General features: G+C 43.6%; 1 protein-coding gene and 1 long non-coding RNA gene across 3 annotated transcripts in view; one reads left to right on the top strand and one right to left on the bottom strand.

Moving 5' to 3' along the window:
- Positions 1-15,405, bottom strand: part of LOC142664349 (uncharacterized) — a 103,187-nt gene that overhangs the window by 50,323 nt on the left and 37,459 nt on the right. The window lies entirely within an intron of this gene.
- Positions 4,902-15,405, top strand: part of SLC35F4 (solute carrier family 35 member F4) — a 131,295-nt gene continuing 120,791 nt past the window's right edge. For both annotated transcript variants that reach the window (XM_075843403.1, XM_075843402.1), the window contains exon 1: positions 4,902-6,669. In XM_075843403.1, coding sequence (XP_075699518.1) covers positions 6,567-6,669 — 103 coding nt within the window. In that variant the 5' untranslated portion in view covers positions 4,902-6,566. The remainder of the gene's footprint in view (positions 6,670-15,405) is intronic.

Below are 15,405 nucleotides of genomic sequence, written 5' to 3'. Positions count from 1 at the left end.
GTTGGGAAAAATTCATTTTTAATAGTGAAATGAGTTGACTGCATTGCCTCAACTTTTTTTTCCTTTAATAAAATGAACGTTGTATGAAAGCCTCACTAAATATTACAAGAGAACTGAAAGGATCCTGCATTGCACATCTTCACTAATGGTGACTACTGACATTTTAGATAAATTGCAACCGTGTGGGTCATAATTATTAGTCATTGCCCAAACTGCTAGCATTTATTTGCTATTCATTACCGAATATCTACATAAAATGTCTACATTTGTTGTATTCTATGTTCTTGATTGTTTACCCTTATTATTAAATAGACTTTCTATAATGTAGACATTATGTAAACTATTTGCTAACAACCAGGTATTTATTTAATTTTTTTTATTGCCTCAAAAGGCATTGGACAAAGCGAATGCACCCCAATACTGCTTTAGAAACCATAATATATACAGGACGGTGCAAATGTTTTAGGCAGTTGTGGAAAAATTATGCAAAGTAAGAATGCTTTTAAAATATAGATTGTTTACGTCCAGTGGATAAAATTCTGTCCATGGTCATGTGATGTGATGTACACACAGGTGCATGGCTCGTTACAGTATGTGAATCAGAGCTGTGTCTGCTAACGATCCCAGCACCTGCGTGTCCATCACACGACCATGGACAAAATATTATCCACTGGAAGTAAATAATGAATGTTCCTACTGAATAACAACAAGCAGAGATCTTGAAAACTAGGAGAAATTAATGCAGAAAATATATTGGAAAATTGTATAACTTTTCATTGTACACAAAAAAAATAATTATTTGCAGAAACCAGACGACCCTTTTGAGGACAATGTTAGACGAGACATTTGGCATCCATTCCTGGTTATCTGTAAAAATGCCCATGTGGCACTGGCCTCCACATTACAACCTTATTATGTGTACATTTCCCTAGAGTGCTTCATCCTAATTTGCTGAGAATATTCCCTTTAATATAATAGATCACATTTCTCTTTAGGGCACCAGAGTATAAATGGAAGTTATTTCGCTCCTATGTTATTCAGACTCCATCATGTGGATATTTATGGGGCTTCTCCTTGCCCAGGGCTTATATGGCTTTTACCCATTTATTAAAACCGTCCTATTTAATATGTTTTTTTAGACGAGGAATGCCCATTGGTTCAGTCTATTTACTGCCAAGAGGAATAAATAATGTAAATGGTCAAGGTTTACATTGACACTTGTACCTGACCGTATATATGGGATGTGTCTGGATGTAATGTCTTCCATATAGCTTTGTCATACATTCTGACTATATTTCTAGATTTCTTTTCATCTGCCTAAAAGTTATAGAAAATAATATTTACTTTACATTTCTATAGTGTCACTTATTAATGATAGGATAATGCTATTGCCTTTCTATATTTTGGCTTGTATTCAATGTCTATGCAATCGATCACACTGGCAGTGTAATAAAATTGTGCTGTTGGCAGATGTCCTTTTTCCAGTTAGAAACGGCATTACCCGTTTTCTTTGTCATCTTGCCCAAATCAACATTGTAACCCCATAAGCTGTGTATCCATTTTAATGTAGGGTCTGATAATCGCATGGAAAATGTGTTTACTACAGTTAACTCCGGTCACTTGAATGAGTTTTATATTTTAATATAAAATGGAAATTACCTACTAAACTGAAATTTAAAGCAAATAAAAAAATATACGAGAATAAAAACCTGTAATGACTGCTGTGTCAGGGTCTAAATATCATGAAGGTCAAGTAGAACAGACCCTTACAAATGATTATTACAGGTTCAGTGGTTAAACTTGGAAGATATAAAAACCAAAACTAGACACATCCCAAAACTGGTGCCAAGGAAAAGTGGTTCAGTTGCCCATAGCATCGACTCAGATTGCAATATTCACTTAAGTATAGGGCTTCTGAAAAATGTATGCTGGCTAGTTGTTATGGACAACTGCTCCAACTTTCCTTTTGCACCAGTTCTGACAAATCTCCACTATGTTATGGTGTAAAAATTTAATCATTGAGTTTAATGTACAGAACAATCTACATTCATGCAACAGCGACCAAGCACAGGCTACGTGGCTGCTGGATGCAATCCCTGGAAAACCAATTTAGGGCAGATTTAGATGGCTGCAGCATGACCGCATTTAAAGGGGTTATCCAGGTTTAGAAAAACAAAGGCTGCTTTCTTCCAAAAACAGCGCCGTGCTTGTCCTCAGTTTGTGTGTGGTATTGCAGCTCAGCCCCATTTATTTCAATAGAGCTGAGGTGCAATACCAAACACAAGTCATGGACAGGTGTTACACTGTTTTTGGAAGACAGCAGCCATGATTTTGCAATCGTGGACGATCCCTTTAAGTAAGTACCACTGGGATCTACTAAATCAAGCCTAGGTCAGGGTGAGGGTACTTATAGTGATCTAATTTTGATTCAGTAGAACCACAGACAGAGAGTCCAGGACTTGCAGTCATAATACAGATATTATAAAAAATGGCCATATTATGGCAGCCTAAGGTCAGGGAAAGCTGTGGAGTGGCCATGCATCGTATAACATACTGGATAGTCAAATGAATGGCCAACCATGTAATGCATATACGGACCATATATCTTTGCTAGTGCCTCCCCACTCTGACGAAGACCAAGGGGTTCCTGAGTGGGGGACACATACATATGCGCCAATAGGTCTTTGGTAGAATGTACTTTTAATTGGTGCCCTGTACTAAGGTGTTTCTTATGGAGAATCTGATAGCTCTTGCTCAAGGGAATCTGTCAAGGTAACTGATTTCCTTAATATAAAATAGTGAAGACGCCTAAAATAAATCTTACTATGCACAACTTGGTTCTACTTTTTGAAGTATCTTCTACACGACCAGATCACTACTAAAAGGGATGGGATTATTCCTCCCTGGATGTATAAAGAATGATGTAATTTAGTAGCGTGGCTAGTGGGGGGCAGAGGGGGTGGTGGCCCCGGGCCCGCTGAGATGGTGGGCCTCTGGGCCGGTCCCCCAGCGGTGGTGGGTCCCGGCTTAACTGTATCTGGGTCCTCAGGACGCAGATCCATTTGAAACCAATGCTAGAGCAGGGAGCGGACGACTCCTTGCTCCAGCATTCACTGTGTAATTCCAGCTGTGAGCGGCTCGATGCCGACAGGCGCAATGTAGCAACGACATTGCGTCTGTCTGTGCAGAGCCACACACTGCACAGAGCAGAGGAGCAGATGGGTTTCCTCCACTTGACGTGGGAACGGGGATAGGTAAATATTTATTGTATTCGTTTTTTATTAGGCACTATGGGGCATTATACTCTGTGGTGGCAGCTAGGGGGCATTAAACTCGGTATGGGGGTGCTGTAATAGGGAAGTATACTGTATGGGGGCAGCTTTGGTGGCATTATACTGTATGGGGCAGCTATGGGGGCATTATACTATATGGGGCATTATACTCTGTGGGACAGCTATGGGGGCATTATACTATGTGGGGACAGCTATAAGGGCATTACACTGTGTGGGACAGCTATGAGGGAATTATACTGTGTTAAGGGCAGCTATGGAGGCATTATTCTGTGTGCGGAGGCACTATAGAGGCGTTATACTGTGTGGGGGCACTAAGAGGTCATTATACTATGTGGGGGCAGCTATGGGAGCATTATTGTGTGGGGGCAACCATAGGGGCATCATCCTGTGTGGAGGCGGCTATAAGGGTATTATACTATGTGGAGCACACTAAGGGGTAATTATACTGTGTGGGGGGCCTACTCAGATGTGTTTCACCCCCCCCCTTGCTAAATCCCCAGCTACGCCTCTGATGTTACTCCATGTTAGCTAACATTATAGTACTTGTGAATAAGAGACCCACTGTCTGAACAGGCGCATGGTCTATATCTATGACATGTATTGCCCTAGACTTTTGGAGCGCGTATACTTCATAGAACTTAAAAGAAGTACAAATGTCTCTCCTGCCTTATATATAAAGTTATTTCTTTTTAGAAAACGGATATTTCATTTTTTATGTCATAGCTTAGAGGCAATTATCTGAGACTGTGCAGCTGAAGATCCGGTTACGGTTTGTACATGGGCATTGGAAATGCTGCCAGGCAGAAGTGGGGCAGCATACATTGTGTTAAAAATCTCCGCATGAGTTTTGTCACTGCCACAATGTCCAGAACAGGGAGCTATGAGACATTATCTAGTACATTTAGTGATGAAGGGATGAATATTTCAAGTCTGGTAGAGCACTGATGGTTGTAGGCTTTTAGTTGTTTTTTAAAAAAAAAAAATAATAATTAACCACCATATATTACAATAGAGACAACTGCTGCATCTGTGATGGGGCCCTATGGTTAGGTTGGCCCTTTACTACTTCCACACAAGTTTCTGTGTTACAAAGTGGCAAACTAAGGAACATTATGCCAGACTTTCCTCCTATAAGGGTTGAGGAAAGCACCACTGCCCCCCAAAGGGAGGGTGGGAGGAGGATTTGTAGTTTAATGCTATGAACTAGCACCAGGAGGGACATTACCCTCTTTATACACCCTTGTCTATTATACCTCACTACAGCAAAGTCTTAAGAAATAAGATTCTATTTTTATTCTGCATGGAATATAAATCCAACTAACACCAACATATTGCAGTTGGTGTAAAATAATGTTAGCGTTTGTCATAGACTGGGAATTTCACATTTTAATATTCCTCTAATGTATTCCAGTCATTCTGAAGAAATGAAAACTGTAGCTTGATATCTTGCTGCAATAATGCTGAAGTAGTAAAGTGTCCAGGATCTGTACCAGGGAATGGTATAGTGCGTGCCATCGCCGATACATTTCAATGATTTTACAGCAGCGCCCCCTGGCTGCTCTTTCAAAAATGTACAAGCAGAAGTTGTGCGCTCCTGAGTGACACAGAGGCCGGCGTGCATGGGGCTAATGCGGTGATGTGAAGCATCGTACACATATAGCAGCAAAGCCGGAGCAGCCAGCCGCAAGGACAATACTGAGCACAGCAGGGAGAAGCTCAGTGTTGCAGCAATGCTGATCCTACAACAGCAGTAATATTGCATCAAGGAGAGAACTTGGGCCGTCACATATAGAGGGACAGATGTGAGAGGACCAAGTGCAGCAGAATCAGCACTCTCAGAGGCTGGGAGACTCGTTCACAGTCAGCAGTCGGGAAGCAGCTGCTCCGAGCGCTCAAAATCCTGGACGATTGCGGTATCCGAGCACTGGTGTCAACCGGGACCAGCAGCGCAGTCAGCACCTTGGACAGCAGTGCCTGGGATAACAGGAGTGCTGCAGGCTGGGACATTAGAGTGCTTCAGTTATTTGGACAGTAGAGACTGGGATAACAAGAGTGCTGCAGGCTGGGACATTAGAGTGTTTCAGCACATTGAACAGCAGAGCCTGGTCACAGGAGTGCAGCATGCTGGGACATTATGTGATTTAGCACCTGAGACACTTGAAAGTCCTAGCCCCAGGATAAAGTCTTGAGTAGTAGACTTTGACATTATTTTGGACTAGCACCTGAGACAGCAGCACTAGCGATCAGTGTGTGGAGAGTAGCATTAGGGATCAGTATAAACGTGATGGCAGAATAAGGTGTCCAAAATAAGTCAGGATCAGCTCCTGGGATAGCAGCACTAGTGATCAGTATAAGTGAGAATCAGCTTCTGGGATAGCAGCACTTGTGTTCAGTATAAGTGTGACATTAGTGGGGATAGCATCACTAGTGGTCAGTATAAGTGTGGATCAGCTCCTGGGATAGCAGAACTAGTAATCAGTATAAGTGAGGATCAGCTTCTGGGATAGTAGCACTTGTGTTCAGTATAAGTGTGACATTAGTGGGGATAGCATCACTAGTGGTCAGTATAAGTGTGGATCAGCACCTGGGATAGCATCACTAGTGATCAGTATAAGTGTGAATCAGCACCTGGGATAGCAGCACTAGTGATCAGTATAAGTGTGGGTCAGCAACTGGGATAGCAGCACTAGTGATCAGTATAAGTGTGACATTAGTGGGGATAGCATCACTAGTGATCAGTATAAGTGTGGATCAGCACCTGGGATAGCAGCACTAGTGATTAGTATAAGTGTGGGTCAGCACCTGGGATAGCAGCACTAGTGTTTAGTATAAGTGTGGGTCAGCACCTCAGAGAGCAGCAGTAGTGATCAGTATAGGTGTGACATTACTGTGGATAGCAGCACTAGTGATCAGTAGAAGTGTGGATCAGCATTGGGATCGATGTGAATATAAAGCAGTGCAGCAGATGTGACAACAACATTGGACAGCAGCACTAGAGGCACTTACAAGTGTGAGCACTGCTGGTTCAGCACCTTGGAGAGCGCAAGCACTTGCTATCAGAGAGGAGTCACACATTTCAGTGCAGCATTATTGAGGCACTGGCTTGCATCACGATACAGTAATATTTTAGTATCTTGCAGCACAAGTATTAGCCAGGACCCTGGGTAGTACCTGGAACTATCCCATAAAAGCCTTACAACCAGAGACTAAAGCAGACAGAACTCTGTGAGACCAATCTCATCCAACACATTACGACCAAACCCTTCAATCTTTATGGATGTCAAAGCAGCCCCCAACGGTGTGGCGACAATAGAAGACCGGATCTTAAGGATCACTGGATATTATGGGTATTACCCAGGTTATTCCAGCCAGAAACGTAAGATTAACCAAATTCCTTAATGTGTGTAACATCCATGTTGAGCTATTGTTGTTCATTGTAATGCATGTAAAAAGCAAATATATTCTCTTTATGTATATATTGTGTATAGGTGATCTATTAATAGTCATACTGTGGCATTCAGGATGAGTATATGCGCTGCATGACACATGCTTGTATTTGGCAGATGATTAATGCAGGCAAAATGTGATGTTTGGGTTTGTAAGAGGAATTGTTAGACCTCCTAATGTGTATGTGGTTGGATGTTTATTGCATGTGGTACTAGCACCAACACAACATTGGAATTTAGATTGTGAAATGAATAATGTAGGCAGGGGAGGAATGCAGCATATCTTTGGGAAAAGGTCAGTGACTGGTCTTTATCTGTTAGGACCTGAGTAGATGTCCTTGCACATGTTAAACAGCTTCCTGACAAATAGCATCTACAAGGATAGCTCATACCTAATGTCGGAAAGATATTATTGGACCTGTAGTTCCATAGTAGAGGGCAGGTCCAGATAACCCAAGCCCCTAATGTATTACTATTGGTTTTATTTACTAAATATTGCAGGATCATATGACAGCAAATCTATCTATCTATCTATCTATCTATCTATCTATCTATCTATCTATCTATCTATCTATCTATCTATCTATCTATCTATCTATCTATCTATCTATCTATCCATCCACATAGTACAATAGTGTTGTGAAAACCTATTAATAAAAAATTATGCAAATTTTCTGTTTACATTGTATTTAACATTTTCACCATTTTACAAAAAAATGCCGCTTGCTGTCAATGAACAGAAACCTTCCTGTTTGCATCCAAAGGCTTAAAATCAGTACAGACCTAATACTTCTCTGTTTGCTACACTTGTATGTAGTCTAAGCAATAAATTATGAGCTAACCAGCTTGACCTCATGGCTGATACATTGATCTACAATGTAGAAGACAGAATAGGGGAGTGAATTGAGCTGCTGAAATTGTTATCTCAAAAATTAGCTAAACTGGAAATACCTGTAATTGTGGCAAACTATCAGCTGTAAGAAGTGTTGAGACCTCATTAGTGTTCTTTTCTGGAGACTTTGCTAACAAAAACATGTCAATAAGATCATTCATAGATAGGCAACATAAATGGTGCAAGGTATGGGCCATACAACATAGGAAAGACCCATGGATAGGTGATAAATGTTATTGGCTAGTAAACAAATAACTTTGTAATAATACAAATGCACTTTATTTAGATAATATTGGCAAATACCTTATTAATAATAATAATCATAACCATAATAATGAAAAAAATCATAATAATAATAATGTTCAATCTTTAAAAGTCTTATAATACAAAATAACAACATTCGGAGGATTTTATGTGTATTTTATGTTTACTATTTAAATGTTTCATTGAAGCTATATATGTAAAACAAGTGGTTCACTAATTTATGTTCAGTAAACACTTTAAACTGTCCCGACCTCGCAATTGTGTGCACCGAGGCTGTATGGAGGCACACAAAGATATTCCTGAATTCAATGTTTTTTTTTCTGTCTAATTCATACGGAATCCAACCGAAAAAGCCCTGTATGAAATCAGATGCACCCAGAGGTACAGTATGGTCATATAGAAGTCGATGGATGTTGTATTATGGCTCTCTACATCCCGAGGTTTACAAAGCCGTAAAACAGACTGTGTATGAGGCCTTAGGCCTCATGCACACTTCTGTCGGCTGTTGAACGGCCGCTAATGACGGTTCCATGAATCACAGACCGCACACGGATGGCTTCTGCGTGCAGTCCGTTGTTTCACGGACCAAATCAATGCAAAGGCCGAGACTGTTCCGTCAAAAATGGGCAGGAGTAGAACCAGCCCTATTTTTGACGGAATGGCCGAACGGTTCCGTTAAAACAACGGAAGTGTGCATGGCCCTATTCAAATGAATGTGTCAGGGTGCTATCAGTTAAAACAACGGATAGTACCCATATGAAAAAAACTGAAGTGGGCAGTGCTTTAGTCCCAGATAAAGCTACTTTGTTCCTTTAGCAAGTTGTCCAACCAATAACTATGACGGTTGAATAACTTTGCTTGACAGTGGTAAAGAGCGTTTTACTCCGAACACTGTCAAGTTTATGCTGATAATGGATTATCCCTTTAAATCTAAATTAAAAGAACACTCCAAGGAAAACTGATACATTACACAAGTCTAGGATATTATCTTATGGGGACATTAGCATTCTCTTTTTGGAAGTCAGACAATGTACGGAGTTTCTAGTCACAAGTTTTTATTGCAGTCTCTTCCAGAGAGCACATCCTACTTTACTTTAGCTAATGGAGATGAAAATTGTATGCCCAACTGAACAAACTGTCTTGGCATATTTGAAGTATATTTAATTAATTATGGCTTCTGGATAATTGGTAATTCACATAATTAAACATTCGGTGCAGGTGTTAATTACCGTTTATAATTATTGTTATCAGCGTGCATGGAGTATGAGCTTTACATAGTGAAGGTCAATCTAAAGGTATAAAGATTCTTACTTTGATAATTAAAAAAACATGACATAAAATCTAATTAGTTTGTTGCCTAATTGGCAACTAAATACAGTTCAAGTTTGCATGTAAATATTATAACACCATCATATAAACAACACTTAATATGACTAAACATCCACGATTTCTTAAACTTTAAAGGTCTTGTTTCATAAAGGGCGACCCCTTATTAAACAGAAGTTGGCTGAGTAATCAGCTGAACGCCATGGCTTCTCTAAAGCTGTGTCTTCCCATGGGAAATGTAGTATTCCATAGCAGCCTGCCAAATGACTGGCCGAGTATATTCTTTATGGATGAACCAGGTCCGCCAAAATAGCTCTCCATTTTGACTCATAGAGGAGAGTCTGAGTGGGGTATCCCATACTCTATGACATTCATATGCCCTAACAGGACATACAGAAAGGGGTTGTGTGACAACCCCATTAAGGTGTAGTGTAAAACAGAAGAGGAATATTCTGAGCCAACTTATTTATCATTTATCGCTATGGCACTTTGCCATCAAGAAAGTTACTGAAGACATTGGGGGAGATTTTTCCATACGCCAGTCTTAATAAACTAATTTTTGGACTCCGATGCAACACATTTATTAAGAGGCGAACACCTCTTAATAAATGTGTCGCATCCTTCAGCTGGCCCTGTGTCACAATTGTGGCGCAACGACCACAGCTGTGTGCCATCCATTCCTCCTTCCCATCGGACATAAAATAAAAAAATAAGTATTCTCACCTCCCCGCTTCTTCCCTCCGGGTCCCCTCAGCATGCCGCGGCTCATACTAGGTCCTGATGCCAAGCAGCGTCAATGCCTTATATGCGATGCAGCACTTAATGTCCTGAGTGCTGCTTCATATACAATGTCATGGCGCTGCTCAGAGTCTGTACATTGTATGAGTAGCAGCATGTGGAGGGAGCCTGAGGGGACCTGGCGGGGAGAAGAGGAGTGGTGAGGTGAGTATACTTTTCTTTTTTTAATTGTCCTATGGTAATAGGGAAGGGGGAGGGTAATCTGCTCTGGGGGAGCGGGGCCCGGCACGGGCCTCTACCTTGCTACACCCCACAGTGTAAAATCTGGCGTAAATTAGAATAAATTTGATCGCCGTGGCGCTCGGATGAGCACTGCGGCCTTTTCATTGCTTACCAGGCCCAGCTCCGTACATTTGATAGTGGCTAGGTCTGAAACTGCAGCTATATGGGTACTTGGAAATCACTTGTGATCACCTGCTCTCTAGTTTTAGGACTCTGTCAAACAGTTCCCCCTATCTCCGCTTTCTTGCTCCATGTGAGTGTTATGGGGGAGCAGGATATAAAGTTTAACAGTCGTCACACCTCAATTTACAGGTGTTATAGAAAAATGTAACATATAAATACAGGACTCAATGTCATGCTGGTCTCCATTTCTCATAATTTATATTAGTGGTTGGGTAATATGCTGTGCAGTAATGTAATGTTCTCACTTATTAGAAATCAATGCTATAAGGAGTTATAGTATCAGCTTGGGTGCTCCCTGACAATAAAAGGTCAGAATGTTGATTTATGGGTAGCATTGAATGAATGAACCAAAGCTTCATTTATTGCATCCATATACTATTTAGCCCTAAAATCAAAACTGCTACATCTGCATTTTATTATTTTACTTTGCCATTATTTAGAATATTATGTGAATTCCCCAGAATGGTTTCTTAATGTATTCAGAAGGAAACTTACATCTAACTCATATTAGGAAAGCAGAACACAACTAGAGTTCATAGGGCTCCACTGCAAAGTTAGGAATAGCCCCCACCACCTTGTTAACAGTAAGCTAGAGTTGTCATATATCAGATCAGAGGCATAATTTTCCCAATGCAATACTGTAAGGACCCCAACCTACCATGTGCCATTTATAATACTAGTGTTTTCTTATTTAGCAGAGGAGCCTTCGGGCACCCTCCGGCATCAGGGCCCGGGTGCAACTGCTACCTCTGCCCCCCCTACAGTTAGGACCTTACATCAGATCTTCTGCAAACAGGAAAACCTACATAGTAGCGATAGAAAACAAAAAGGATTAACATTTCTGCACCTAAGTTAGCCCTCTCAGCCTCTTAGCCCCACATCAGCTGCTATGGCTATAGTTATGCCCAAGCACCAGATGAACAGATTCTAAACATGTATGACGTGCATTTATAGGGTGTCACGGTTCGTGGGTATATGGACCCACAAGGACGCACCGCCGTAGTGGGGAGGCAACTGGCCAAACAACAGAGCACCCCTGTAATACAAAGTCCCGCAATAGGGTACCTGGGTAGTCCAGACAGTGGCCGCAGCTCTGGCATGGATGGAGGTGTGTGCAGCAGGTTACGCCAGATGTGGCGGATGACAGCAGGTGCCGCAGGTTGCGCCACACGTGGCAGATGACGCAGGATGTGGCAGATGACACAGGACGTGGCAAACGACAGCAGGTGCAGTGGACATGATTCCAACACTAGTAGGCACAGGAACAAGATGCAGCACGGGATACAGGAACAGGTAACAGGGCACGGGTAACAGCTGGAACGGGAAAACACTAAGAGAAACACTAACAATGCTCAGGCAAGGATCACAAGGGCCGGGACCTTCTTATAGTCCAGGAAATCATGTGAGTTGATGATGATGATTGTTTTCATTGCGCACTGGCCCTTTAAAAGCGGGCTCGAGCGCTCGCGCGCACCCTACGGGACAAAGCAGTACGGAGCGGAAGTGAGTGCTGGCGTCTCCTAAGAAGGAGATGGGGGCCAGCGCTCAGAGATCCATGGCTGCGGGCGTCGGGAGGTGAGTAGGTGGACGCTACAGTATCCCCCCTCTTCCGCCCCTCTTCTTGGGGCCAGAGCGAGAGAGGAATTTCTTAATTAGAGCATGGGCACTGAGGATCTCTTCCGGCTCCTGGGATCTCTCCTTAGGACCAAACCCTCTCCAGTCCACCAAATAGAAAGTCCTTCCTCCTACCCTTTTGCAGTCCAGGATCTCCCTCACCTCGAACACATCAGAAGAACCGCAGGGAGCAACTTTGGAACTGGAAGTCTTGCTGTAGCGGTTCAGGACCACTGGTTTCAGGAGGGACACATGGAAGGAGTTAGGGATTCCGAGGGTAGGAGGCAGCCGCAGCTTATAGGAGACAGGGTTTATCTGTTGCAGAATCTCAAAAGGACCGAGGAACCTGGGAGCAAACTTGTATGAAGGCACCTTCAAATGAATGTTCCGAGAGGACAGCCAGACTTTGGTACCTGGAAGATACTGAGGCGGCTCGCTTCTTTTTGTATCCGCTTTTCACTTCATGCGATCGACTGCCAGCAAAATAGAGGACCGGGTCTGTTGCCAGGTTTGCAGAAAGTTCCCAAATGCAGAGTCAGCAGCTGAGATGTAGTCGACACAGGAATAGGGACTCTAGGATGTTGACTGTACACAATGTGAAATGGAGTGGAAGTGGTGGACTCACTTGTGTGGTTGTTGTATGAGAACTCGGCCCATGGAAGAAGCTGTACCCAGTTATCATGCTGTAAAGAGATGAAGTGGGGGAGATTATTCTCCATGATCTGGTTGATCCTCTCGACTTGCCCATTGGACCGGTGGTGATAGGCTGAGGGAAAGTCCAATCTCACATCCAGGAGTTTACAGAGGGCTCTCCAGAACTTTGAGGTAAATTGAACCCCCTGATCTTACACAATGTGAAAGGGCAAGCCATACAAGCGGAAGATATGCTGAAAGAAGAGACTCGCCAGTCGGGGAGCAGAAGGTAGGTCGGTCAGCAGGATAAAATGTGCCATCTTTGAGAACCGGTCCACCACCACCTAGACAGTGTTGCATCCCGCTGAGGGAGGAAGGTCTGTGACAAAGTTCATCATAATGTGCTGCCAGGGGGCATTGGGTACAGGCAGAGGTTGAAGCAGGCTGTCAGGCTTGGAGTGAGTAACTTTGTTAGAAGCACACACCGTGCAAGAAGAGACAAAGTCCACAAACATCTTTGGGTAGCGTGGGCCACCAGAAGTGACGAGTAATCAGGTCTCGTGTTTTGCGAACACCAGCGTGCCCAGCCAGTTTAGAACTGTGTCCCCAGCGGAGAATTCTTCTCCTGTCTGCCAACCGAACAAAAGTCCTCCCGGGAGGGATGTCTCTAACCTGCAAAGGATTGGCAGTGACAATGCAGGACGGGTCTGTGATACTTTGAAGGGACTCCACCGTGTCATCCGTCTCAAATTACCTGGACAGGGCATCGGCCCTCACATTCTTGTCAGCGGGATGTTAGTGGAGCACAAATTGGAAACGGGTGAAGAACAGTGACCACCTGGTTTGACGGGGATTTAGTCATTGAGCGGACTGAAGATAGGTAAGGTTCTTGTGGTCGGTGTAGATAAAGGATGGGGTGAGCTGCGCACTCTAGAAGATGTCTCCACTCCTCCAGAGCCAATTTGATGGCCAGTAGCTCCCGATCCCCAATAGAGTAATTGCGCTCTGCAGAAGGAAAAAAGTCTCTAGTAATAGCCACATACTACTACCTTTCCTTTGGAGCTCCTCTGGAACAGAAGTGTACATGCACCAACAGAAGAAGCGTTCACCTCCAATGAAAATTGCCGAGATACGCCAGGATGATGGAGGATCGAAGCTGAAGTGAAGGCTTTTTTGAGGCTAATAAATGCGAACTCTGCCTCTGGAGTCCACACCTTGGTATTCACACCCTTCTTGGTAAGGGTAGAGATGGGAGCTGTCAGTGATGAGAAGTTTTGGATAAACTGCCGGTAGAAATAGGCGAATCCCAGGAAACGCTGTATGGACCTCAGGCCTTGAGGGCGTGGCCACTCCAGGACAGCTCTCACTTTCTCAGGATCCATCTTGAGACCTTGATCCGAGAAGATGTAGCCCAGGAAGGGCAAAGAACTCCTCTCAAAGACGCACTTCTCCAGCTTGGCATATAAACGATTCTCCCTTAACCGTAGTAGAACTTGACGGACATGCCTCCGATGAGTCGTTGGATCTGGGGAGAAAATCAAAATATCATCGAGATAAACTACAACACAGACATAGAGGAGATCTCGAAAGATATCATTAACAAATTTCTGGAAGACCGCGGGAGCGTTACACATTCCGAATGGCATCACCAGGTATTCGTAGTGCCCATCTCGGGTGTTGAACGCAGTTTTCCACTCGTCCCCTTGACGGATTCGGATCAAATTATAAGCCCCACCCAAGTCTAGTTTCTAAAAAATTCAGGCTCCCCGTATATGGTCAAATAGTCCAGATATAAGTGGCAACGGGTATTTGTTCTTGAACGTGATCTGCTTGAGACCACGGTAGTCCATGTAGGGTTGAAGGGATCAGTCTTTCTTTTTAACGAAGAAGAACCCAGCCCCGGCCGGGGAAGAAGACTTTCGTATGAAACCCCTCTCCAAATTCTCCTTGATATATGCCGACATGGATAGAGACTCTGGCAAGGAGAGAGGATATACCCATCCATGGGGGAGAGAGGCATTAGGAACCAGTTCAATGGGGCAGTCATAAGTCCGATGAGTAGGCAGCGTCTCAGCCTCCCTCTTGCTAAAGACATCTGCAAACTGAGCGAATTGGGGGGGCAGTCCCGCCAATGACTGAGGCAGAGGAGGCTGGACAGGATGGATTTGTAACAGACCATGACCGAGGCACTTGGAGCCCCATTGGAGAACCTCTCCAGAATTCCAGGACTGGGGCATGCAGTCGAAGCCAAGGCAGGCCCAGCCGAACAGGATTGATGCCTTGGGCAAAACAAGGAAAGAAATTAGTTCAGAACGAAGGGCTCCTACCTGGAGCTTCAACGGCTTGGTTTTAGAAACGATCGGGTCGGGCAGAGGCAGTCCATTCACTGAGGCAACAGCCAAAGATGTCTCCTGGGGAACTGTGGGCAACTGAAGATAATCCACTAGCCTTTTGGATGAAGTTTGCCGCGGTCCCGGAGTCTAGATAGGCAGAAACCCGATGCGTCCTCTTGCGGGATACTAAAGTCACAGGACTAGTCAACTTGGAACAGAATGCTTTATTTGGTACCGTTCCACCTAGGGTTGTCTCTCCAACCAATACTAGGCAATGGGGTCTCTCTGGCCTCTGGGGACACAAACGCACAATATGGCCTCCGAGGCCGCAATACAGACAAAGTCCAGAAGTGCGCCTGTGTTGTCTCTCCTGGGTAGACAATTTGACACGGTTCATCTGC

Source organism: Rhinoderma darwinii, chromosome 12 (genome assembly GCF_050947455.1).
Source record: "Rhinoderma darwinii isolate aRhiDar2 chromosome 12, aRhiDar2.hap1, whole genome shotgun sequence".
NCBI classification, from domain to species: Eukaryota; Metazoa; Chordata; class Amphibia; order Anura; family Rhinodermatidae; genus Rhinoderma; species Rhinoderma darwinii.
The sequence above is the reverse complement of the archived record's forward strand: the minus strand, read 5'-3'. Positions and strand labels throughout refer to the sequence as shown.